The sequence below is a fragment of the Rutidosis leptorrhynchoides genome, chromosome 5 (assembly GCF_046630445.1).
Source record: "Rutidosis leptorrhynchoides isolate AG116_Rl617_1_P2 chromosome 5, CSIRO_AGI_Rlap_v1, whole genome shotgun sequence".
Classification (NCBI taxonomy): Eukaryota; Viridiplantae; Streptophyta; class Magnoliopsida; order Asterales; family Asteraceae; genus Rutidosis; species Rutidosis leptorrhynchoides.
The window spans coordinates 330,227,986-330,253,262 of record NC_092337.1 but is presented as its reverse complement, the minus strand read 5'-3'; the positions used below and the strand labels follow the sequence as shown (position 1 = coordinate 330,253,262).

At 33.9% G+C, this 25,277-nt stretch overlaps 3 protein-coding genes across 3 annotated transcripts; all 3 read right to left on the bottom strand.

Annotated features, from left to right (window-relative positions):
- Positions 1 to 9,764: 9,764 nt before the first annotated feature.
- On the bottom strand, positions 9,765 to 12,817 carry LOC139846593 (protein EARLY-RESPONSIVE TO DEHYDRATION 7, chloroplastic-like). Its single transcript, XM_071836070.1, has 4 exons — positions 11,842 to 12,817; positions 10,912 to 11,078; positions 10,669 to 10,753; positions 9,765 to 10,134 (listed from the first exon to the last, which is right to left on the bottom strand). Exons 1-4 carry the CDS (start codon positions 12,657 to 12,659, stop codon positions 9,924 to 9,926), a joined length of 1,281 nt encoding a protein of 426 aa, XP_071692171.1. The 5' UTR covers positions 12,660 to 12,817; the 3' UTR covers positions 9,765 to 9,923.
- A 4,793-nt stretch (positions 12,818 to 17,610) lies between these two features.
- Positions 17,611 to 20,758, bottom strand: LOC139850592 (peptidyl-prolyl cis-trans isomerase CYP21-1-like). The gene is made up of 6 exons (XM_071840151.1): positions 20,392 to 20,758; positions 19,438 to 19,516; positions 19,165 to 19,212; positions 18,861 to 19,067; positions 18,704 to 18,779; positions 17,611 to 17,907 (listed from the first exon to the last, which is right to left on the bottom strand). Exons 1-6 carry the CDS (start codon positions 20,518 to 20,520, stop codon positions 17,724 to 17,726), a joined length of 723 nt encoding a protein of 240 aa, XP_071696252.1. The 5' UTR covers positions 20,521 to 20,758; the 3' UTR covers positions 17,611 to 17,723.
- Positions 20,759 to 23,156: 2,398 nt separating this feature from the next.
- Positions 23,157 to 24,977, bottom strand: LOC139846869 (thaumatin-like protein 1b). The gene is made up of 4 exons (XM_071836413.1): positions 24,825 to 24,977; positions 24,048 to 24,738; positions 23,615 to 23,703; positions 23,157 to 23,519 (listed from the first exon to the last, which is right to left on the bottom strand). The coding sequence occupies exons 1-4, from the start codon at positions 24,877 to 24,879 to the stop codon at positions 23,515 to 23,517; spliced, it is 840 nt and encodes a 279-aa protein (XP_071692514.1). The 5' UTR covers positions 24,880 to 24,977; the 3' UTR covers positions 23,157 to 23,514.
- Positions 24,978 to 25,277: the final 300 nt, after the last annotated feature.

The window sequence follows — 25,277 nt, the reverse complement described above, 5'->3', positions numbered from 1 at the left end:
AATAAGTGATCGGGGTACTCATTTCTGTAATAATCAACTTGAGAAAGTTCTTAAAAGATATGGAGTAACTCATAAAATCTCCACCGCATATCATCCACAAACAAGTGGATAAGTTGAAAATACCAACCGAGCTTTAAAACGTATTCTAGAGAAAACCGTAGGATCAAATCCGAAGGAATGGTCCATTAAATTGGAGGATGCACTCTGGGCTTTTAGAATAGCCTACAAAACTCCAATTGGAACCACACCTTTTAGACTTGTTTATGGAAAAGCATGTCATCTTCCAGTAGAAATTGAACACAAAGCATTTTGGGCTTTGAAGACATGTAATCTTGATTTACATGAAGCTGGACGTCTACGGTTAAGTCAACTAAACGAATTAGAAGAATTAAGACATGAAGCATACGAAAATTTGTTAATCTATAAAGAAAGAACGAAGAAATGGCATGATAACAGAATCAGAAGTTTAAAAGAATTTAAGGAAGGAGACAGAGTTCTTCTTTTCAATTCACGATTCAAGCTATTTCCTGGAAAATTGAAATCAAGATGGTCTGGACCATTCATAGTTAAAAGAGTTTTTCCATACGGAACAGTAGAATTAATAAATTCAAATGGGATTGAATTTAAAGTTAATGGTCACAGAGTTAAACATTACATACATGGTCCGATGGACGAAGACTATGAAGTTAATCATAATTTCGATACCACAGCTAACTAAGTATAGGGGGTTTATGTATTTCTGTTAGAGTTAGATTGTCTGTTTTCGTGTAGTTGTCGAAAATGGAACCCGAACGGTCTTTCCCTAGCAGACCCTAAAGAACTAGTCTTCTCCCCCCATTCTGAATTTTTATTTTTTTAGGAAATGAAGACTGCCTGTGAACTAAACCATGGTCTAATGCTACACGCTTTGATCACTAAACGTAATAATGACACACTTCCGAGTGAAATAGTATCAGTAATCAGAGAAAGATTGGACGGAGTTAGAAAAGAATCCAGATGCGAAGATAATAAGTTACAATTTGGTAATAAGGAAAATCAAAATTCGCAGCGAAAAGAAGAGCACGACACCTAGAAAGATGTCACAAATGCGGAAAATGGTCACATGGAGGTAAATGTTCAAATAATCAAACCTATTCAAACACCGAATTTGTTACTTTATGCAGAGACGGACCGTTCATATGTTTAGAAGAAAAAACACTGAATGCTCGAGGTTACGCCTATGTAGCCATGGAAAACCAATTAAACCGACTATCTTATTAATGGGATAGATCATATAACTAAGAAATCTATTTCACAGGTATGTTTGTACAGTTTTTATTTTTTATTTTTATTTTTAACCTTTTGATAATAAACGCTAATTTGTTCTCTATAAAGTATTAAATTGGTATTGAATAAAATTAGGTTTGGCGATCGAAATTATTGATATCATACAAAAATTTATTACATCACTGCGAAATTTAACGTTTATTCTTAAGGTATAAATATCTTTAATCAATCAACCCAAAATATTTCAAAAATTCGTCATGAGTTAAATTAGGTCTTGGAACCGAAATTACTTTACCGAAAAGAGGGGCGCATATTTTTGATAATATTTGATTGATTAAAGTGGGATAAAAAGCCAAAAAGATTTTTAATTTTATTTTTACCATGTTTTTAAAATTAATATATAAATCTTAAATTAATATTGTAAACTTTGTAAAAACAATATATTTAAAATTGTAAATATTTGAAAAAATAATATAAGTTTGGTGTGAATTTATAATATGAATTTTTAAATTAAGTTTGGTGTGAATTTTTAATTTTTAAAATATGAATTTTATTTTTATGCATTTTAAATTTTAAGTTTGGTGTGAATTTTTAATATTAATTTTGAATTTTATATTTAAATTGTGTGAATTTAAAAACAAAATTTTACTTTATCTCATTAAGTTAAAAATATGATTTTTAAAATTCATCGTAAGTTGAAGACTAGGTCTTTGAACCGAAATTGCTTTACCCGAGAGAGGGACGAGAACTTTTATTATCATTATTTTTAATCTTATTGAATTAAAGTATGCCAAAAACATTAAAAAACCCAAAAATCTTAGCTTTTAAAACAATCGCTACAAAAAAAGACAAATTTTAAAATTTTGTCGAGGGACGGACTAGGACATCGATCCGAAACGACCTCGTCCTAAATAACAAGGGAAACAAAATTTTAAAATTAATTACTTAATTGTTTTAATTAGTATAAGATGTTAAAAAAAAAATATATATATATATATATATATATATATATATATATACAAACTCCGCGACTCGCGGAGTTTGAAGGGTCAAACACCGCGACTCGCGGAGGGACCAAATTACAGAAAAAAAATAAAATGCAAGAACAGCTCAGTTGCACACCACAAAAACGAAAATACTGCGAAAATAACCCCAAAAAACCCAAAAAAATACTCCCAAATTCACAATTTTTGACCGTTAATCATCAAATCTTTTACTAAAATCATGTTGAGAAGGATGCTATCAAGGAATTACTCAAGAAAAACGGTAAATTTCTACACCTAAACACCATTTAATCCGAAAATTAGTGTTCTTGAGCAATTTTATACCCAATTTGATTTTGATGCTTTTTAGTGTAATTATGCTTAAATTGTTTATGTATTATGCTTGTATAACCTAGATTGATGCTGTTTAACATGATTAGAAGCCTTAAACTTCAAATTTTGAGTAATCTAGGGTTTGTGTTCTTGAGCAATTTGGGGCTTTTTGATATAAACAGGTTATGGCCGATTTTTATCATGAATTGTTGCTAAATTAAGTAGTGTAACATGTTTAGGTAGTTAAATGATCCAAACTTTGAGCCTAAACATGATTTTGAGAATTAAAGTGGACTTTTTCAAGTCTAAAATTCATGAACTTGATTTTTGAGAGATAATGCCATTTGAAACTTGTTTAATTGCTAGTAATGATTATTTTGACATGTTATTTGAGTTGAATGCTTATGAACTTGGCAAACATTTTCGTATATGCTTATTTGAAAAAGTGTAGATTTGATGAAAATATGAAAATGAGCTTAAGTTTGATATAAATTGATCATTTCATTGTAATTATTTTGATTGATGATTTTGCTGACACTAATGCATATTTGGATGCACAAAAATTGTGTTTGATGTGTTTTGCAGACTGAAAGGGGTGAATCTTCATCCCAAGCTCGCAATGCTCCTGCTGAAAATGCGGAACAACAGGAGGTGGATAACTACTACAAACAAGATATACCTCATCCAGTCATGACATTTTCTGATATGCACTTGGAAGATTTGCACCCGAACCTGAGATTTGACAGACTTTGGATAGATTATCCAAAATACCAAAGGGGTTTGCATACTCTTCATTCTAAAGTTGTTGAGGTACCTAGGGTCATAGAATGGGGACCATTAGAAGCTGTAGAATTGGTCGGGCCAATTAGGGAATTACTTGCACAGAGGTATGGTAATTCTACTTTTAACGACTGGGTACGTTTATTCACCATGCGTAGACCTGTATATAAAGTATGGTGTGAAGAATTATTGTGTAGTATAGAATTAAATGATCGGGTAGCTAGTTTAACCGATCGATCTTTTATTAGATTTTTGTTAGGAGGTTCGATGCGCCACATGTCTTTACTAGACATGGCTCAGACTTTACGTATATATACGCCTGAGGAGTTAGCATCTGCCGATTGTAGAGGGTTGATACTAAATAGTAGAAAGATAGATGAAAATTTTGATACACATGGTGTATGGAGTCAAATGACAAGCCATCACCGATTCAAAGGGGGAAATTACTCTTATTTGGATATAGATAGAGCTGAATTAAGAGTAATTCATAGGTTTTTAGCTAATTCGATTACACAAAGAGGTAAGAACAAGGAAAAGGTAAATGAACAGGATTTGTTTTACCATATGCGTATTCGAGACCCACAAAGCGCTGTAAGTATACCTTATTGTGTGGGTTATTATTTATCAGCTATGGTTAGGGGGATGAGACCGCATAGCATAATAGGAGGTGGTATATTTATTAATTTGATTGCTGAATATCTCGGTGTGGATATAAGTCGAGGGAGATTATTAGTCGAAGAACCAGAACCCCGCGATACAATAGGTTTAAATGTATACCATGGTGCGAAAGTTTTGAAGAGGCGAAATAACGCCGCAGTACAATACCATGGTAGACATCCACAGGTTGAGAGAAACCAACAGCAAGGTAATGTAGGAGGGGGAAATGAAATGTAAGAAATGCAAAGGTTTATAGCTTCACAGGAGTACGAAAATGCTAGACAGAGAGCATTTGAAGATTGGCAAGTTCATCAAAACCAAATCATAGCTTATTGCCAACATATAGGTAGAAACTATATTCCTACTCCAAAGCCCATATTCCCTCCCTGGTCTATAGAGATTCAACCACCGTATCCTACGTATAACCCAGCCGAAGCATTTTATAGCACCTATGGTTATGCATGGAACCCCTACTGGCATCAGTATCATCCCTAGTCTACTTAGTTTTATTTATTTTGTAATTTGTAATGTTGATACGTTTAATACTTATGTTAATATTGTAATAGTTTTTATAATTTTCTAACTTTTATTCTTAGATTTTAATAATTTTTGAATGTGGGGTAATATACCAAACTTCAAAAATATGTATATATGTTTGCAGTTTATCTTATGTACACAACAGGGTAAAACAACGCATTTTCAAAGACTGGCATTAAGTTCAGCAAAAGCAACTAATTTTGACGACAAGATGCAAAATATATGTGAAATAACAACAAGACGGAATGAACAAATGATATGCACCATTTATCATTCAGCAAGCAAACACAAATATGTTTGGAAACTTTGGTAAAATTTAATCATTTTCACACAAATCACCCTCAATAATTTAAATTGTTACTGATTTCTTGCAAATGAGGGCATTGCAAGATCTTAAGTGTGGGAAGGGGTTAAATTCTTTCGGATTTTTAAAATTTTTTATCATAAACACTTGGTTACCATTAAAAATACTAGTAAAGTAGTAGTTGTATTAGAATCTAGTGCTCTCTGATAATAAAAAACAGCCCTAGTCTTATATACTGACTACCCAATTCTAGTAAAATTTTTCAAAATTTTCAACTAAATGAATTCAAAATCATGTTTATACATATTTATGAACGATAAAACTAGGTGTTAACACCGAAATTATTGTTACCTCGAAAAGGACATAAATTGAGAAACAAACCAAAATGTTAAAATTCATTTAAAATGGAATAGAGGACAATAAAAAGGAAAATAAAAGCCAAGTGTGGGAAAATTCTCCAAGTTATTCAAAACATATGTCACATATTTTTGTACAAATAACTGAAAATACTTTTGCTTTGGACTAAACTAAAATTTTTTTACCTGATTTACTGTAAGAAAGATGGATCTACACGATGAATCAATTCCATCATTAAAAGGAAGTAAAGTCTTCCGAAAAAGAAACGCGCTTCTTGATTTAGGTCAGGAAGTTGTCGTCCAGACCAGCTGTAGGTTGACGAAAAACCTAGAAAAGTCATCACTAAAATCAGCAGGAAATCCACGGACCTCAGCATTAAACAGGGTCGCCAAGTGGTCAGATTTATCCTAACCATGAGAAGGATTTATCTCGTAAAATGGGGGGCACCATGCAAATTAGCTGGATAAGACTAATGAATCAGATCCCCAGAAAGGATAATCTCCTTAAAAGATCAAAAATCAGCTTTTAAGCCTGATATTACTCAATCCTTGAGATTGACCTTAAAGATTGAGAATTACAAACTCATGGAATTCAATGATATCTAAACTCGAGCCTGAACGAGAAAATATTTTGATCAAAATTACAAACCGATTTGTTTTCTAAAAACCCATTTTCAATGCGTTCATTACCATTGAACGTAAAATCCTAGGAATTCACCTAGAATTTATTAGGTCACCTGAACCAAATCGGGTGTCAACCGTAAGAACGGTGGTTGCATAGTGGTCAAAGACAGGATCTTGTGCCAAACCTACAAATTATAAGGGTGAGCTTTACTATTGCTCCTACCAAGGATAGTAATTGCGTCTGACACGTTATAGACCATAATTAAAAGCATGTCAAGGGACATTGCCTTAACAGTTGCTTGTTCAACGCTTTCCTTTACAACCGGACGGTAGTTTACCGAAAGGTAATATACGGGACAAGTAAACTGGACGTGTTGCTTTCCAAATACAAGGTTAGCAAGTGGGTGACACAAAACCATAAGTTTTGAGCTAAAATTTTCAAATCTGAAACCCACCAAACCCACAAAAATATTTTGCAAACACCGGTGAAGGGTTATTCCGGAAAACTTATCTAGGGTAAAAACTAGATTTAATTTTCAAAAGATCAAATGTTTTCATAAAGATCCAATTTCCTTAATGGATCTAAATTTTTATAGCCATGTGGGACTGTAAACCATATCGTTACTACCATTGTTTATACCGCCGTATAGAAATCACTGATGTACAAAGTGTGAAGAATAAAGAAGTGATTCTAGTATTTCAAGACGATATTGCTTGAGGACAAGCAACGCTCAAGTGTGGGAATATTTGATAATGCTAAAAATGAACATATATTTCATAGCATTATTCCTCAAGAAAGACAAGCTTTTAGTTGCAATTGTTCTATTTACAAGTGATATTCGTTTAAATAATAAAAGGTGAAGACAAAAGACAGATTCGACGAATTGAAGACGCAAACGACCAAAAAGCTCAAAAGTACAAAAGACAATCAAAGAGGTTCCAATTATTGATAAGAAACGTCTCGAAATTACAAGAGTACAAGATTCAAAACGCAAAGTACAAGATATAAAATAGTACGCAAGGACGTTCGAAAATTCGGAACCGGGACCAGAGTCAACTCTCAACGCTCGACGCAACGGACTAAAAATTACAAGTTAACTATGTATATAAATATAATATAATATATAATTAATTATATAAATTATATATATTATATTATATAATAAACCGTCGGCAGACTAAGATCCAGTTTGGAGTGAGCTGGAATTTCAAACTCCGCGACTCGCGGAGTTTGAAGAGCAAAAATGCCGCGAGTCGCGGAGCTCACCTGGACTCAATTCCCCATAAAAGCAAACGCAGTTTGATCGCAAAAACCATCCAATATATCCATCCATCTATCTAAACGTAATATTTATAATTTATATTTTAATTTTAATTTTAATTTTAATCCTAATAATAAGGGTATGTTAGCGAATGTTGTAAGGGTGTAAGTCGAAATTCTGTCCGTGTAACGCTACGCTATTTTTAATCATTGTAAGTTATGTTCAACCTTTTTAATTTAATGTCTCGTAGCTAAGTTATTATTATGCTTATTTAATCCGAAGTAATCATGATGTTGGGCTAATTACTAAAATTGGGTAATTGGGCTTTGTACCATAATTGGGGTTTGGACAAAAGAACGACACTTGTGGAAATTAGACTATGGGCTATTAATGGGCTTTATATTTGTTTAACTAAATGATAGTTTGTTAATGTTAATATAAAGATTTACAATTGGGCGTCCCTATAAATTACCATATACACTCGATCGGACACGATGGGCGGGGTATTTATATGTACGAATAATCGTTCATTTAACCGGACACGGGAATGGATTAATAGCCACTAGAATAATTAAAGCAGGGGTGAAATTATGTACAAGGACACTTGGTATAATTGATAACAAAATATTAAAACCTTGGGTTACACTCAGTCGACATCCTGGTGTAATTATTAAACAAAGTATTAAAATCTTGTTACAGTTTAAGTCCCCAATTAGTTGGAATATTTAACTTCGGGTATAAGGATAATTTGACGAGGACACTCGCACTTTATATTTATGACTGATGGACTGTTATGGACAAAAACCAGACGGACATATTAAATAATCCAGGACAAAGAACAATTAACCCATGGGCATAAAACTAAAATCAACACGTCAAACATCATGATTACGGAAGTTTAAATAAGCATAATTATTTTATTTCATATTTTATTTCCTTTATTTTATATTTAATTGTACTTCTAATTATCGCATTTTATTTATTGTTATTGTATTTAATTGCACTTCAATTTTCGTACTTTTTAATTATCGCAAGTTTATTTTATCGCACTTTTATTATTCGCAATTTCATTATCGTTATTTACTTTACGGTTTAAATTAAGTCTTGTATTTATTTATTATTTTACATTTGATTTTAACTGCGACTAAAGTTTTAAAATCGACAAACCGGTCATTAAACGGTAAAAACCCCCCTTTATAATAATAATATTACTTATATATACATTTGTATTTTTATAAAAGTAAACTAATATAGCGTTAAGCTTTGTTTAAAGATTTTCCCTGTGGAACGAACCGGACTTACTAAAAACTACACTACTATACGATTAGGTACACTGCCTATAAGTGTTGTAGCAAGGTTTAAGTATATCCATTCTCTAAATAAATAAATATCTTGTGTAAAATTGTATCGTATTTAATAGTATTTCCTTATAAAATTTAATAGTATTTTATACCCCTTAGCTTTAACTATCAAAACACTATATTTATATGTTCGAAAACCTTCAATTATATCATTTTTAGCTTTTTCCATAATTTAAAGGCGTCACGTCTTAAGGTAGTACGACTTACATTGTTATATCGCGGTTGTAGTCGATCCCGAATTAGCGTCGTAAGCCTTGGATTGTCGAAGTGGTTGAAAGGAAGCCCTTGTTGAATGACGAACCTTGACAAATCTTGCCTAAGAGCTTCGGCATCGTATACAAAAAGCGTACCATCCGGACGAATTGTTTGTTGTGTCGGGTCTCCGTTTCCTTTACAACTTTTTTCAAGATGTTTTCTTAATGTAGTATTACCCGTAATACCAAGGAACTTCGAACATTGTATACAACGAGCTCTTTCTTGACCATCTTTCATTTCACACAATTCAAATCTTGACCAAACGTCACCTTTTCGACTAGTACTTTTAATGCTTTTAACATCGTCGATGGTGTAACCTTTTGAAGAGGTTCCAACCGAAGCGGAACCGGTAGCGGAAGCTTGTGAATTATCCATTATAGAGGATAATTAAGTAAAGTTTAGAGCGTAATTAGAGAATAGAGAGTAATTGTTTGTTGGTGTGTTTTCAACCTCAACACCTAACATCTATTTATACTACAAAAACAATTCAAATGAATACAACAACAACAAAAACAAAAAGGTGTTACAAGTGCAAACGGGCAACGGCTAGAATGTGTAACATAAAGTTAGTAAGTCAGTATTAAAAATGGCTTCAAATTACAAAAAAAAAAAAAAAAAAAAAAAAAAAAAGTGATACAACTAGAAACGGATAATATGAAGAGTGGCCCCACACTCAAGTCTCCAAAGTCCAACAATAATATATCCGGATATAAGAGTGATACAAAGTCCAAAAGTTACTTTTCATGATATTTGAAAATATCCGGATAAATCCGGTTCCAAAAATATCCGGATAAAATCCGGGTTTTATCCGGTTTCTTTTTTGATTCATGTCCGGTTCTGTCCGGTTCGGATCCCACCGGATCGGATCGGATTTTTTAGATCCGGTTTTTCTTGTATCCGGTTCCGGATCGGTTTTCGGATTTCGGATCGGATTTTTTGCGCACCTCTATCATAGAGTTAAGTGGCGGCCTTAATACAAGAAATGTTGTAAGCAACAATCTAATAATTATTATTTTGTATTTTGTATATGGAACGTTGCACAAATATAAAAGAAACAAAAGAACAACCACCTACACATCACAAATACACTTCTTCCCGTCATAATAAAAATAGGTTACACATGACAAAAGATTTAATGAATCACGCTTTTCAAATCATTGACATATTAGACTTTTATCATAACAATAGAAATAGATATAGATATATTATGTTTCCGACTTGGATGATTTTGACTTGGATGATTTTGACTTGGATGATTTTGAATGTGAGGCTGCAGCTTTTACAAGAGTCGTTGGCTTGATAACACTTTTCGGGTTAAGCGCCTTGCGTATTTTGAACACTGCCCAAGCTGTCCCTATTGCATGCCCGGCAGCCCGCATCCCTTCGTTTGTCACTTTGGCTGCATCTTCCCCATGCCTGTAACAATTAGCATAATCGTTAAATAACTTGTTGCTTTTACATGGAAACGTTATTACACTTCGATATAAAGAACATGTAAGCATAAGCCAAAATCTTGTAGGTAGCAGCATAAACACACGTTGATGGCTTATTTTTTATTTTACTCCGTAATATTTTTTAACTATATATATCAGGGCATGCTTCTTCGTCTTCAAATGTGGCTCTTTCTTAGTTTATTTTGCTTATGATTACCTTTTATTTGTTTTTTGAGGTTCTTTAGCGGTTCGGATGGTTATCTAGGAGTTGTTTAGCGTTAGTTTTCTTAGTTTGTTTCTTCTTATTCGGCTTTGTCGAGGTGTTTCTAGGTGAGGCTCAGTTACAAATAGTTAGTTTTGTATAACCGCTTTCTAGGTTTGAGCCTCTCCGGTTTCGCTCTTGTACCCTTGTTTGAAGACGTTTTGTTTATCGAAAACGTCTTTCGTTTTTTATATAAGTTTCAGTTATTTTTGCCATAAAAAAAAAAAAAATAGGTGTAGGTTTAGTGAATATTACCTGTGGGAGACGTAGTCTGTTGTGACAGTTGACGTTGTTGACATCACGTTTCTCCCAGCCACTTCAAGGGCATCACAGACTTTGTCTGATACAAGGAAAAAAAACACAATAAGAAACAAGCAAGGAAGTTCAATTATTAATAATTCAACCCTGCAGATTTCAACTTCCAATTTTGTAAGTAACTTGAGTTGGTGCTACATTTGAATTTTAAAATGAAAAAGGTATTTAAGAGAGGAGACGTACTAAAGCCATCCAAGGATGCGAGAATAATTTCGCCAGGGAGAATATTAAAGAATTTTTTGCCAGGTTTCGAGTTGACAATCGAACCCGTCACAAATCCAGAAAGCTTCACAACACCAGAAAGAATCCCAGTTGCTACGCTCTCCGACATTTTTGTCAATCTCTTAGCCCTGAAAGAAAATTCACATGTTAAAATACTTAAAAAGATGCTAATATGACTCACAGGAAAGACTAAGAGCGTGTTTACCTTCCGCTTAATGATCTGTTTCTGTACAGCTCTTAATTTAGTAAGTAAAATTGTTATTTCTTTGTCACTTAATATGAAAATTGGTATTTCTAGAAGGCATAGAATCAGACACCCCTTCCAAACAGATGCACATGGAAACAGAGGCAAATTCAGTAAAAAGTAAACAACCCCTTATACCCATTGATCATAGCTCTTAATCAACACTACAACTGATTATGTAAGAAACTGCCAAATAGTTTGTGTTTTTAGCCTCTCTTATACTGTTCAATGAAGTTATGAAAAATTCATATCAAAATTTTACATCATTTTCTAACAAAGATATAAACCCTCCAACAAATTCTATCTGTCATAAAGTTAGAACCATACCAGATTTTCAAAACAAATTATTCATTCACCATAATAAAGTAAAAACAAAATGACACCTTTCAATTTCTTCAAAGCTTTCGGAATTAACATTAGATTTTAAAAAACTCACTGAAACGAACCAAGGTACTTGTGAACTATGTCGAAAATCATTTTACAATATGCAAAGTTGTTTTGACATAACTTATGGTTGCAAATACACAATCAACATATTCTATTCAACCTAAAATAAAGTAATCACACAACTAATTTGTATTTTTGTAATTAAATTAGAGCTTAAAGCACATAATGAATTAAAAAACAAACACAACAAAACAAAATACCTTTTCATCCTCTTCAAAGCTTGAGGACTAACTTCAGATTTAGAACCAGATTTAGTCCTTTTTTTCAAAAACTCATTACCCCATTTTAACCTTTCAACAGTTACATCCCCACACCACAATATCCCCTTAATTAACTGCCCTGAACCACCAGCAATCAACTTTGCAACTGACCCACTATACTCCTCCACATTTGGCGCCAAAGTCGTCCAATACGCTGCCGCTTTCACCTCCGCCGTACCACCACCATCTTCCGCCACCACCGCCGCCGGCGCCACCACACTCTTCACAGAAAAAGCACTATACTCTTCCAAAATATCATCAAGAACACCCCCAAAATCACCCGGAACAGTTAACCCATAGTTCAACAAATTATCCGGGTCAAGATCCGAACTTGAATCAGAGGGTATTCGTAAAGTGAAAAAATAATGCGACCCATCTAACTTAACAGCTGCTTCATCTTTAGCCAACGGAAATTGGATGACGTCACCAATACGAGCAAGAACGGCGACGACGGCGTTTCCTTGCCGGAGCTGGATTATTTCGAAGTCGCCGGAAGCAAGTTCGACACTTTGATGTTTATCGATTAAATGAATGATTGAATTTGGGATCTTGATGATGATTTCTTCGGATGGTTCTAATGATGTTAGAATGTTTGGATCGTAAGATTGATGATGGGTGTCAATGATTAGGTCTTCATGGTCAAAATCAAGAGGTGGGTATAGAGATGGAGCTGATGGAGTGTATAGTGATGATGAATCTGGATTTGATTGAATGATTTGTGGGTATAGATTGTTCGTTTTAGGTTTTTGTGATTCCATATTGGTTTAGAAGTTTTTGATGTGCTGTTTGGGTGGATTTTGAGGGGTTTTAATGTGAAAGATAAGAACTTGTAGATTAAGGAAATGAAGTCGCGTTAAAATGAACGAGTGGACATGCGTGTCCTAATTTGGGGATGAACAATACTCGCTTTCTCTTTCAATTTTTCTGTACAAGTTTTAATCCATCCATCCATGTATAATTCTGTTAAAAGGCAAACTCACATGTTAACCTTTTTAACAAATAAATATTACTCCTTCTTCCCATGTTAATAATTTAAAGAAAAAAAAAACAAACAATCTAAGAAAAAATGATTTTTTATTTACTTTACAATTTTACACTTTATTTTTACTTATTTTTTGTCATAAATATAAAGCTAAATGCATAAAAGAAATCTATCTAATTATTACTATATAGTAACTAGGGGTATTTTTGACTTTTCACTTCTTCTTTTTTTAATTTTAACTAAATTTCATTTCATCCCCACACTTTAATTCAAATCAACCCTCTAAACAGAAAGAGTAAAGTGTCAAATAACTATCTTTATAAAAAATCTTAAATAAACTCCACTCAAATATTAAACGGATCATATCTTCTCGCTCGCAACGACTTAAAGTTATTGAAATATTAATTTGAGACAGAAAAAAAAAATGACTAAACTATCAAGATAAAACGGATGGAGTAAAGTTATTTTGTGTAGTTTAAACTCACAAAGTTCTCAATTGTGCGAATAATCTCGATACCACTACTTTCTAATTTTAATCATTCCAATTTATAAAGTAGGTCTTGAGTCTTTGATTTCATGATTAGTATTACCTTTAGTTAAATATCATTACTTAAAATCAATCAATTCGTAATGTTACCTTTAGTTAAATATCATTACTACAAACAAAAATTATCGTACTTTTTTTATTTACTAATTAATTTGTTTGTTTTAACCAAACTTTCTCAGATCACTTTTAATCATAACGGTCCGGTCATGGGATCACTGACTGCCATAGCAGCGTCACATCAGCACCTTCTTTTCATCACTAACCAACCACTAACTGCTAACATCCATGACGTACCTATCACTTGGTCTCACCTCTATTTTTTATATTAAACTTATATATTATTAACTTATATATAACATTTAAAATCCTAAAAAAATTATAATTTTATTAATAAAAAAAATCATTACAAATTTCTAAAAATAAAAAAAACATTACAAATTCCTAAAAAAAACCATTACAAATTCCTAAAAATAAAAAAAACCATTACAAATTCCTAAAAATAAAAATAAAAAACAATTACAAATTCCTAAAAATAAAAAAATTACAAACAATAAACACTAATTTTGATTCGGAAACTTGCTCGAATACTTCTTCGTTATGTCACTCCTAGCTCGCATCAACAAGTCGTATTGGTCGGGTGGAATGTCGGAAGACAGCGGTGTAGCTAGAAGCTTCAAACTCTCCAACATCACATGAGTGTCGACTTGCTCCTCCAACTTTCTCGTTCGTTTTTCAGCTTCCTCCTTGATCGCCCTCATGGTTTCACCTGTAGCATTTGCAGTTTCATAAACCGCGGCTCTAGCATCCTCCGAAGAACAATGAGATGCCGCATCCGACGAAAAAGAACTCTTTTGACTCTTTGCACGACCCGGTGGACGGCGGAGTGATGGACCTCGAAATAAATTCTCCAAATTGATTGACTGGGTATCAGCCGAAGTCAGAGTCGGAGTCTCATCGGCATCTCCCAAATTGACAGGGTCATGCTCGGTTGCACGACGTTTGGCGGTCACCACGGTTTCATAGACTTTAAATTGGGGACATTCTTTAACAACCCTCCACGCATCTTCGTACGCGAAGACTTTATTATGTTGCTCACGAAACGCCTTCTTAACTGACAACAAAATTATCGTTGTCGTTGGCTCCATTAGGCCAATGATTCACAAGTTTTTCATATAGTGCGACAAATAGCTTGATATCTTTGGCCATCTTGGTCCACTTGCCAGATATTTGATCCATACGCCTTTGTTCCCTTACTTTAGAGTTGTAATATTGTCGGATGGTCCCCCAAAATGAATTATGTGTGTAATAACCCGCCTTTTTCCGTTAATTTATTTTAACGCCTGTCTTTTTTTTTTAGATAATATCTTTCATTATCTAAATTCGTACCTTCCGTGATACATATATATATACAATATAACATATATCTATATATATAACATTTGAAATAACAAAAATATTATAAAAATAAATAAGTAATATATTATATAATTAAAATATATAAAAAAACTTGTTTGATTGTGATTATATGTGTTAATATATATACTTGATATAGGTTCGTGAATTCGAGGTCAACCCTGCATTGTTCAGTTTCGTCGTATGAATATTTTTACTACAAAATATCGTATCGTGAGTTTAATTACTCCCTTTTTATATATATTTTTGGGACTGAGAATACATGCGCCGATTTTACTAATGTTTTACGAAATAGACACAAGTGATCAAAAACTACATTCTATGGCTGGATTATGAATATTGAATATCACCCTTTTTTAGCTTGGTAACCTAATAATTAGGAAACGGGTATGGCCCCTAATTGACGCGAATCCTAAAGATAGATATATGGACCTCGACAAGTCCCATCCAGGGTACGGATGCTTTATACTTCGAGATTATTATTATTATACAGACGAGAGGTTCTGTTTGGGGATATTCTATGCATTAAAGTTAAGTCGGTTATCAAGCGTTCACCATATGAATGATTTTTAATTCGCGGTTTACGCGTATTATTTTGTACTCGGGTTACGTGTACAATTAAATATATGAAATCTTGTGGTCTATTAAAATGATGGAAATGAATGTTTATGATAAACTAATGAACTCACCAACCTTTTGGTTGACACTTGAAAGCATGTTTATTCTCAGGTTTGAAAGAAATCTTCCGCTGTGCATTTGCTCATTTAGAGATATTACTTGGAGTCATTCATGACATATTTCAAAAGACGTTGCATTCGAGTCGTTGAGTTCAACAAGATTACTATTAAGTCATTTATAGTTTGGATATATTATGAAAGGGTATGCATGCCTGTCAACTTTCGATGAAATGAAAGTTTGTCTCTTAAAACGAATGCAATGTTTGTAAAATGTATCAAATAGATGTCAAATACCTCGCAATGTAATCATATGTTATTGTATTCGTTCTTATGGATTAGGACGTGTCTTTACAGTTTCAAGCTTCTGATACAAACCATTATGCGTAGTAAAAAGAGCTGGGCAAGGCAAGTAGGTTGATAGATAGAAAGAAACATGTTCTGCATAAATTGTTTTTTCATGTCTTCAAGGACATGTTCTATTGGCGATTTTAATCATGTTGGTCTTTTAATTGTATAATTATATATTCATTTGCAAACTGTGATGAGTGTGTTGGTAACGAGTCAAAATGGGTTGGATTGACTCTAAAAATTTTCCGCTCATATAGTTAATGTATTTGTACTATTAGTATTAGTAGCGTTTGTTGTTATGGGTATTATTCATAAAAGTTGTTTACCACTTGCTAGCCATCACATTAGTATTCATTTTGAAAAATGAGTTTTTTTTAAGGATTATTGTAAAAAGCAATAGTTGCTACTTAAATTTGTGTTGTATGTATATAAGAAAACGTTATACATTAGTTTTGAGGTGTAATGGTATAATAAAGTAGAGTTGCTATATGTTTCTTATTTTTAATTCATATATGATATTTCAGGTGAAACTATATTGCACTACTTCCAGCTTCTCAAGATCGATGTCTTTAGCTAAAATTGTGATACGGAGTATTTCATATATATCAATCATATTCGATATTTATGGAACTTTGTTCTTTCAAGTATTTGTTTAAACATTGTTGTTTTCTATCTCATATAATTTGATGAATTATGTTAGTTTATCTACATGTTGATTATATAACGTATCATTACAAAAAAATTTATTTAAAAACCCGTAAATCCACGGGTCTTTGCACTAGTTCAGTTGATGAATTATCGTATCAACTATCAAGAATCCTATCTTGAAGGCGACACTGTAAACAAATTATGTCCAATAATAGACTTAAACCCTATAGGTTCTAAAAAACAAGTTTTCTTACTGTAAGTTTTAAGAGTAGTTTTGAGTAGGCTTATTAAAGGAGTGTCTATGGCCTCTGTCTTGCATGGCCGCCATGAAAAAGACATCATAGGCACTAACACTTCTTGAGGTTATGGTCATGAACAAGACATTGAGTATGTTTTGTGTGTATTTATGGGTCATGTACAAGTCAATCCTGCATGATACGTAGGGTTCAGTCGTCCTTCGGTATGCGACATTGACATATGTCAGTTAACACACAATAATGAATGTCTTAGAGTTAGGGTTGTCTACTTTTTTTATGTACTAAGCCTTGTTTCCATTTGCCTCTTTATGGGGAAAGGTGTATGATTTTGTCTCTTAGAAGCAGAACAATTTTCAAATTAAGTGACAGATTAAATGACACAGAAACAACAGTTTTTCTTATTGAAGTAAAAATTGTACAGAAATAGATCATTAAGTGGAAAATAAGCATGCTCTTAGTAAGCTTATTAAATGCAAGCTAATAAGCATGTTGTTGAGGAGCTAATAAGCATGTTTTTTGAGGAGGTAACAAGTATTTTGATGCTTACCAATTGTCTTGATACGTTCCATGTACGCACTGATGTACTGTCTATCCAAACTAATGCACGTTTTTTTTTCATGTATGGGACACTAATTTCAATATCTAGTCTAGTCTAGATATAAAACTTGAATAACTTGGTGTTGGATGAGCAGTCACATATGGTTTGGATGAGCAGGACTATACGCTCATTGATTTCAACTCATTTTATTGCAAAAAGAAATGAAATTGAAGAAAGGAGTGTGTATAACATTATCAATACCATTTGTGAAGACTGTAAACCTCATTAATAATTTAATATTAATAACTGTAATTTGAAAATAGATACGAATAAATGTATGATAAATAACCCAAGGAACCATACTCAATTTGTAAAATCTAGCTATGCAAAATACTATGCCAGTGTCAGTTGGTCATGATTCAACAGTTGCAGTTTGTAATACAATATCCCACTCACTCTTTGGGATTTCGCCTGAATCCGCAATAACAACCTTTTTTCTTGGTTTTCCACTGTAAGTACCTGCACCCCCCTCGATTGCGTACACTGTATCCATGCCTTCTATTACTTTACCAAACACAACATGCTCACCATCCAACCTGCGAAAGTTCCAATTTAATATTCTACTGTAAATAAAACACCAAAACCAAAACAGGACCCAAAACGTTAAGATGTTATTACATGAAACTGTAGAGTAATTTGTGTGTATACGTAAATACATACGTATATTATGATGCTAAAGAATACATGTAGCATCTCTAGTTTTCAACATAAAATGGCTGTAGTTAAAAAAAAAAAAAAAAAAAAAAAAAAAAAAAGTAGCATTTTTATGACGTGTAAAAATCAGTTCTGGTCAAATGGTTAGTTTCAGTTATGGGTCAAATGGGACTGGTTGGGTTGAGATAACCCTTCAAAGCTTTTTTGTTCTACTTTTTCAAAATATGATTACAAAAGGCACTAGGTATACTATTATTTTATTATTCAAATAATAATAAAATATAAATCAAATTTAATAGGTCCGAGGCTGTAATTTAAAAGCATATCGATACAGATTTGAGGCAAACTGCATCCTATTAAACCTGTTTGACTCATTTCCTTTAAAGTTGTTAATTTGTGTTTGGCCCATTATTGATAAACACAACCCACTTGATCAATTTTCGATATTTATTCCCTAAAATTGCCACCTATATCAAAGGATCAAACAAAATCTAAAGTTTATAACTTCCAGTGTGTTAAAGTAGCAACACAATGTATCTCCAACATATATAGAAGAAAAAAAGAATCTAATGGGACTAATTAATATCCATGGATTATAGATATAGTAATAGTAATTAGGCAGACTGTGCAGAATAAGACAATTAACTAGTGACTAGCAATAAGACAACTTAAACTTACCAGTAGGCCTTAACCGTAGTGATGAAGAACTGCGCACCATTAGAATCTGGTCCCGTGTTGACCATGGCCACCATACCTGCATAAACCATAGCTTCAGATAAGAATAACATACAAATATTGATACTAAAACGGATAACAACGTTAGTACGTAAATGACCTGCGTGTGAATGTTTGATTTTGAAATTTTCGTCACGAAAAACTCCACCGTAAATAGATTCGTTTCCTCTACCGTTTCCATTCAAAGTGTCTCCACCTTGAATCATAAACCCCGGTATGATTCGATGAAACGGTGTTCCCTTATAATGTAACGGTTTACCGCTCGCACCTTTCCCGAATTCCCCTGTGCAAAGAGCTCGAAAATTCTCTGCAAACACACAATAATGAATACTTGTTAACTAAAATATAACTAAATCATGTTATTATATTCAATCCAAAAAATGTTTACTTAAGATAAGTCTTACCGACAGTTTTTGGTACAACCTCACCGTATAATCCAATAACAATTCTTCCTGCATTACATTCATAAATGTACACTCAATGAGTTCATGATAATTATATATTATATATAGAATTGTTTTGCACCTTTACTTGTAAGCAGTTCATAATAATAAAAAATGAGACCAGATTCACGAGCCGTATTGGAAGTTTATAAAGCAAACGATGCAAATAAAATGTCGACATTAATCAAAATACAATTATTATTATTATACTCAATTAAAAGAAGCGGATGATACCTAACCGTTGCTTATCAATATCAACATCCAGAAAGGTTCTATGTGTAATTTCATGTACCACTTCAATTGTATCCTCTTCCTAAACAGAAAACAAAATTACTTCCAAAAGGTTATAACAACAACGATTAATATCAGGTTAATTGCTAATTAATTGTTAATTGCTAATTAATTGTTATTCTTATAATTTATAGCAGGTTTATGTCTTACTTTGAATTTAAAACCTGTATTATCATCATCATCCAGATGCATATAAGCAAGATCCTTTTTTCAATAAAATATCCTAATTAACTTCTTACTTGTATGTAACAATAACAACAACAACAAAACCCAATACCAGTATACCACATAAGTGGTGTAGGGGCCCTATCCGAGAATAAAGACAAGTCATTTATCCACCCATAGTGAAAACACTCTCAAAAGTAGAGAAAGTCATCATTCTCTCTATTCGACACCTCCGGCCAATAAGTAGGGAAACAAATTTTTTTTTTTTTAAAATAATAAAAATAAAATTGAGACGCCATAAAAATGGTAAAATCAAATTAACATGAATTTTAAATACTATCTGAAATTTAATTTAGACTATAAAGTCAAGTCATCAATAAATCGACGCTTATATACATTATAGATATAAAAAACACCAATTCTGTATTAGCATATTCAAGAAAATTTATAAATCTACACACTGATAAAGAAACCACGAACTATTAAAAATCTGATCACCCATAGTCCATAGATACAAAAATATTCATCAACTACCTTACTTTAATCACCTGTTTCCAGGTTACAAACTACACTGTGCAAATCATCAATTGCCATTTTAAATCCAGAGATTAGAACAGAGACTTCCATATAGAAAGTTTATCAATAGATCCAAATCAAAATTCATATCATATCCGATTAATTTACTATTATTATTTCGACAAAATAATAAGTAAAATAATAATACATGATTACCTGTTGAGAGAATGAAGAAAAAGCTAGGAACACAAAAACTGAAACGATCAACAATATGACAATCGATCGTGGCCGTACAATATTACAGATCTCTCGACCCATTTCTGATTCTTCTTCCTTCTCATACATTCATCCAAATCTACGAACCAAAACAAAATAAATAGATTCACAGATAGTATATATATAATAACACTAGTTGTAGTACTAGTGTCAGTGAACTGAAGCGGTTTGTTGATTCTTAGATCCTCCGATTTATGCGCTCAGATCTTGTGAATAAACTGATCCAATTGGTTTTGTCTGTATCGTGTTATCGTAATCCCCTTTTCTTTTGTTAATTGGTGTTATGTTATGAGTGGGGGGGTTAGGGGGACCGCACACGCCAGGTGTTCGACAAATTGTCCAGTTAAATGAGTATATAAAAGGAATACGCAATGTTGACGTTAAACGAATAGCGTTAGTATATTAGTATCCGTTTGTTTAACTTCGATTTTTTGTTTACCGATCGGGGTGATCATGGAGTGTTGAGAATCTCGTAATTCGGTTAATAAATTGATTAGTTAATTAGATTTATTTGGTTAACGTCTAGATTAAGGCGTTTAATTTGGTGACTCGTATGGACAAAAAAAATTAACCGTAATGAGTTTGTACCCAATACATTGGAGCAAGGTTGCTAAATTCATTATTCGGATATTAATCAGTTGAAACTTTGAAAGGTATAATCGGTAATTCGGGACTATATAATGTATAAATACCTCACCATTTAGTTCACCATATAATTAGGCTAAACATTACAATTGCGTAAACAGACTGACTCCTATGATCTTCACCTGCACATTAGCCTGGATCCCACGCAGTTTTCGGGTTAGACTTCCATTCTACGAAAGAAACATTCACCTTTGAGCACCTGTTTGATATCCATGGATGAGATAATACCTATTTGGAAATCTTTGATATTTCCACAAGGGGTTTGAAGATATGTGTTACTTTAATTTTATTATGATTATTTTTTTTCACAAAAATAACGAGAACTTAAATGTAACGAAGATGTTTATAGAAAGAAAAAGTCAACAAGAAGAGAGAGAAAAAATGTAACGGACATAGGCTTGTACCAAGAAAGCAATACATCTAACAAAAACTATCTATACCGAGTCTCCCGAAAAACAAAAACAGCCACAAACATCATCGAACAGGAACCAACGTGACCATCAAGCCGAACACCATTAGGCCTACTGCGGCCGAACAAAGTTCCCTAGAGCATCATCGAACAACTTTTGAATCGCGTCACCGAAATCGATGTCATCAACATAATGGTGCAATGAAAACGATTGGACTTCAAAACTGACTTCTTGTTCGGGCCACTTGTCTTAATCCCTACATCCTTCGGCTTCCCTTCCACCCGACCAGGAGTAGCATCCGCCATCTTCTCTTTACTTTTACCCCACAATTTCACTTCAATATCAGCAAACCTAGCAGCAGCACCACTAGATGAGACAGTAGTTGAATTGAAAAGAGTTTCATTACCACACATCCAAGAGCCATCAACACAAACTGAAGCACCAATATTGACATCCACATCAACTTCATCCAACGAACCAAACTGTAAACCTCCACTTCTTCCAATCGAATCATTCAGTTTCTTGGGTAACAGAACCGAAGCACCACCCTTAGTAGTCCTAAATCAGGAACCATTCTTTGAAGAACAAATATCATAATGATTTGAATAAGCAAGTAGATAATCCACTTCCTCCAAACCAACCGAATCAAAAGCAACCGACACAACCTCCCCAAACATAGAGGCAATCTTGGTACCATTGGAGGACGATGCATACTTAATCGGGAACACCCCTAATCTCCACCCAAACATACCTAAAGAACACATCCTTTTTATTCAAAAGCCGATCCATAACATCAAACGGAATATACTCATTTGAAGACTCCAATGCTCGATTAACATCATCACAATTTGTACACACAACAATGGCTCCAAAAGGACAGAATGAATATGGGGTTATTAATCACATATAATACAGTCCGAGTTTCATACACATTCGAACATGTGTAGTACCATTCACATCATCTCAAGGAAACTTATATGTCTAAAAAACATTAACAATCAACAAATACAGTGTGAGATAAATGTGAAAATCAACCTGCCAGATTCTGAACATTGAGTTTTTGAACAGAAAGTAAACAACGGTACCCTTCAAATATAATTAGCTTTAAAAAAAAAAATTAGGACCAGTTTTCATCCTGGATTCGCCACTGTTTCGCACCCTTTAGCATATGAGTTTCAGCCTTGTTCAGAGTGTTTTTTATATCCTCTTTTAGCCAATAAATTTGGCTAGGAATACATTATTCACAAAAAACTGGGTAACTAAGGGTTAATCTATGTGATAAAACTGTACACCCGTAGTATACTTCATAAACTGTTACTAACAGAGTTAAGTTGATGCTCAATCTGTCAAAATATGTTTGACCTCAGAGATCAAAGAGATGTAATTGTTGAATTATATCCAAAGTTAAATTGGATATGCAAAATATCTATATGATTTGTCTACTATGAACAACCAAAAGTAAGGCAGTTTAGCAGATATAACCAAAAGTCAAGGAGCTACATGGTTTCATTCTTATTGTTTGATGAATCGTCTCTTATATGAAATTTGTCATAGATATTAAACTTTAGCATTGAACACTGGTAACTTACGTTTTTCATATTTACTGTAACCCGATTGAGTTTATCAGCAGATGGCCAATCTTGACGTTTGTCCTAACTTCGTATCTAACCGTTAGAGAAGGTCAATTAGGCATTTAGGCATTGTCAAGGTTGAAATAATCTTAATCGATCAAGAGGCTGAATTATAAGGATGCCAAAAACAGTGGCAAATATGTTTCTTTCGTTTTTATAACCACTAGCACTTGAGATTCTGTACATCATAAAGATAATAACTGAGAGAAATAATAATCAAGAGACGGAGTCTATCTATGATTTTGTAAATCTATCTTAAACAACCCACAAATACAAGATCCGAACAAACCTAACCCAACCAATGTACAACAAAGAAATACATATTTCCATAATCTTACCAAATGTAGAAAAACTTTTAGCCTACCACCGACGCACTGTTATCCTGAAAACAAACATAAAAATGAAAACAAATTACACAGAGTCTTTGAATCCAACTATAAAACATAAGATAGACACTTTAACCAAACTGATTCTTACCAAAAGCATGGTGGCGTCCAACGTACATCATGGATTTATTCACAAGTGGCAAATCCGCCGTTTCCTTCCTATTTTCCAACAGCTTTTCACTGTTTAACATCCAACAAAATCACAATTATAAAAATAATGTTCATAAATTACAAGCACGCACAATTTTGGGGTGTTTGGTGTTTGGCTAGGTTTATTTGGCCAAGGTGATAAAGCTCCCTTTTAACGACTCATGAGCTAACGAGTTTCAGCTTATGACGTCATATAAATCATAAACTGAAACTCATTAGCTCATAAACCAGCTAAAAAGAGCATATCGAATTTTCCAAAATTCAGTAACTTCGTAATCGCTAAAGTTCAGCCAAACACCCCATTTTAGCTTTGAGACCATATAGTATAAGCGTTAAATAATTGTAATGTACGAATATATAAATTATAAATGTACCTAGTGTAAGGCAATGGGCAAAAGATGATAACATAATTAGCACCCGTACACGTAAATGTACTAGTTTTATCATCATAAGCATAACTATAAGACCGCGGACAAACATGTTTAAAATACTGCGAAAACTCAGTTGGGGGACATGTTTCAGGCGTATTATACCCTTCACTACAACAAAACCGAGGGTCCCCAAACGCTTCGCACGCGCTTTTACAAGCCACAACGCTCTTACTCCGCGCAACCACTCGAAGCCCATTCGGACAAGCGCGGTTCAAGTCAACTAAACAACCAGTAGAACTGCATTGACCACTTGTACTATCTCTAGGAATCACAAGCATTGGAAGGTTGTATCCATCAACTAAGCTGACGTCATAAAAATCCAAACCCTGATCACCGTTAAGTGTGAATTCTGCCAGCGTGGCAGGTGGTTCCGCCCCACGCCCTTCGCATTCGACTTTACCGGAACCACAGTCGGCGGTGATACAGGTTAACCGGCCGGTGGAATCTGGAGTGCAATCGGTACGGCCCCATAACCGACCCGACCATGCTACTGGGACTTTTAGGGTTCTTGATTGACCCGGTTTTAAAGTGAACCCGGTTGGGTTGAGTACGGTTCGGTCAGCTCCGGTTAGTATTCCGGGCCAGATGGTGTGACGGCATCTGTTTACGATCTTAAACGACGTCGGATGGACCACTTGAGAAAATGAAAAAAAATAGGTCAGTAAATCAGTGAATTAATTGGGGGAAAGAAATTAGAGTGGAAATAGAAATATTAGTTACCTTGAAATAATGAAAATGTGAAGATTAGGGTGAGGATGAAGAAATGATGAGTCATTTTTGGGATGAAATTTCAGAAATTTGGAATTTAATTCGATTTTTGATTGAATAAAGGGAGGAAGAAGAAGAAAAGGGAAAGGGGAAGATAGCAGAAAAAGTAGAGGCTTTGCAGATTTGGAATGGATTAGTTAAATCTTTTATTTTTCCCACCAAAAAAGTACGTATTTTGTGATCAATTTAACTTATTTAGAGTAGTCCCAACCGTTGCGCCCAGGCTCCGCCCAGCTCGCGCCCAGGCTGGGCGCCGATGGCACCGGCTCCGCCCAGCGCGCCCAGGCTGGGCGCCGATGGCACCGGCTCCGCCCAGCTCGCGCCCAGACGGTCGCCCACGAGACCCGTCCTCTCTTTCGTCCATTTACAACATATTTGAGGGCGGAAGCTTGCAAGTTTTGTGGT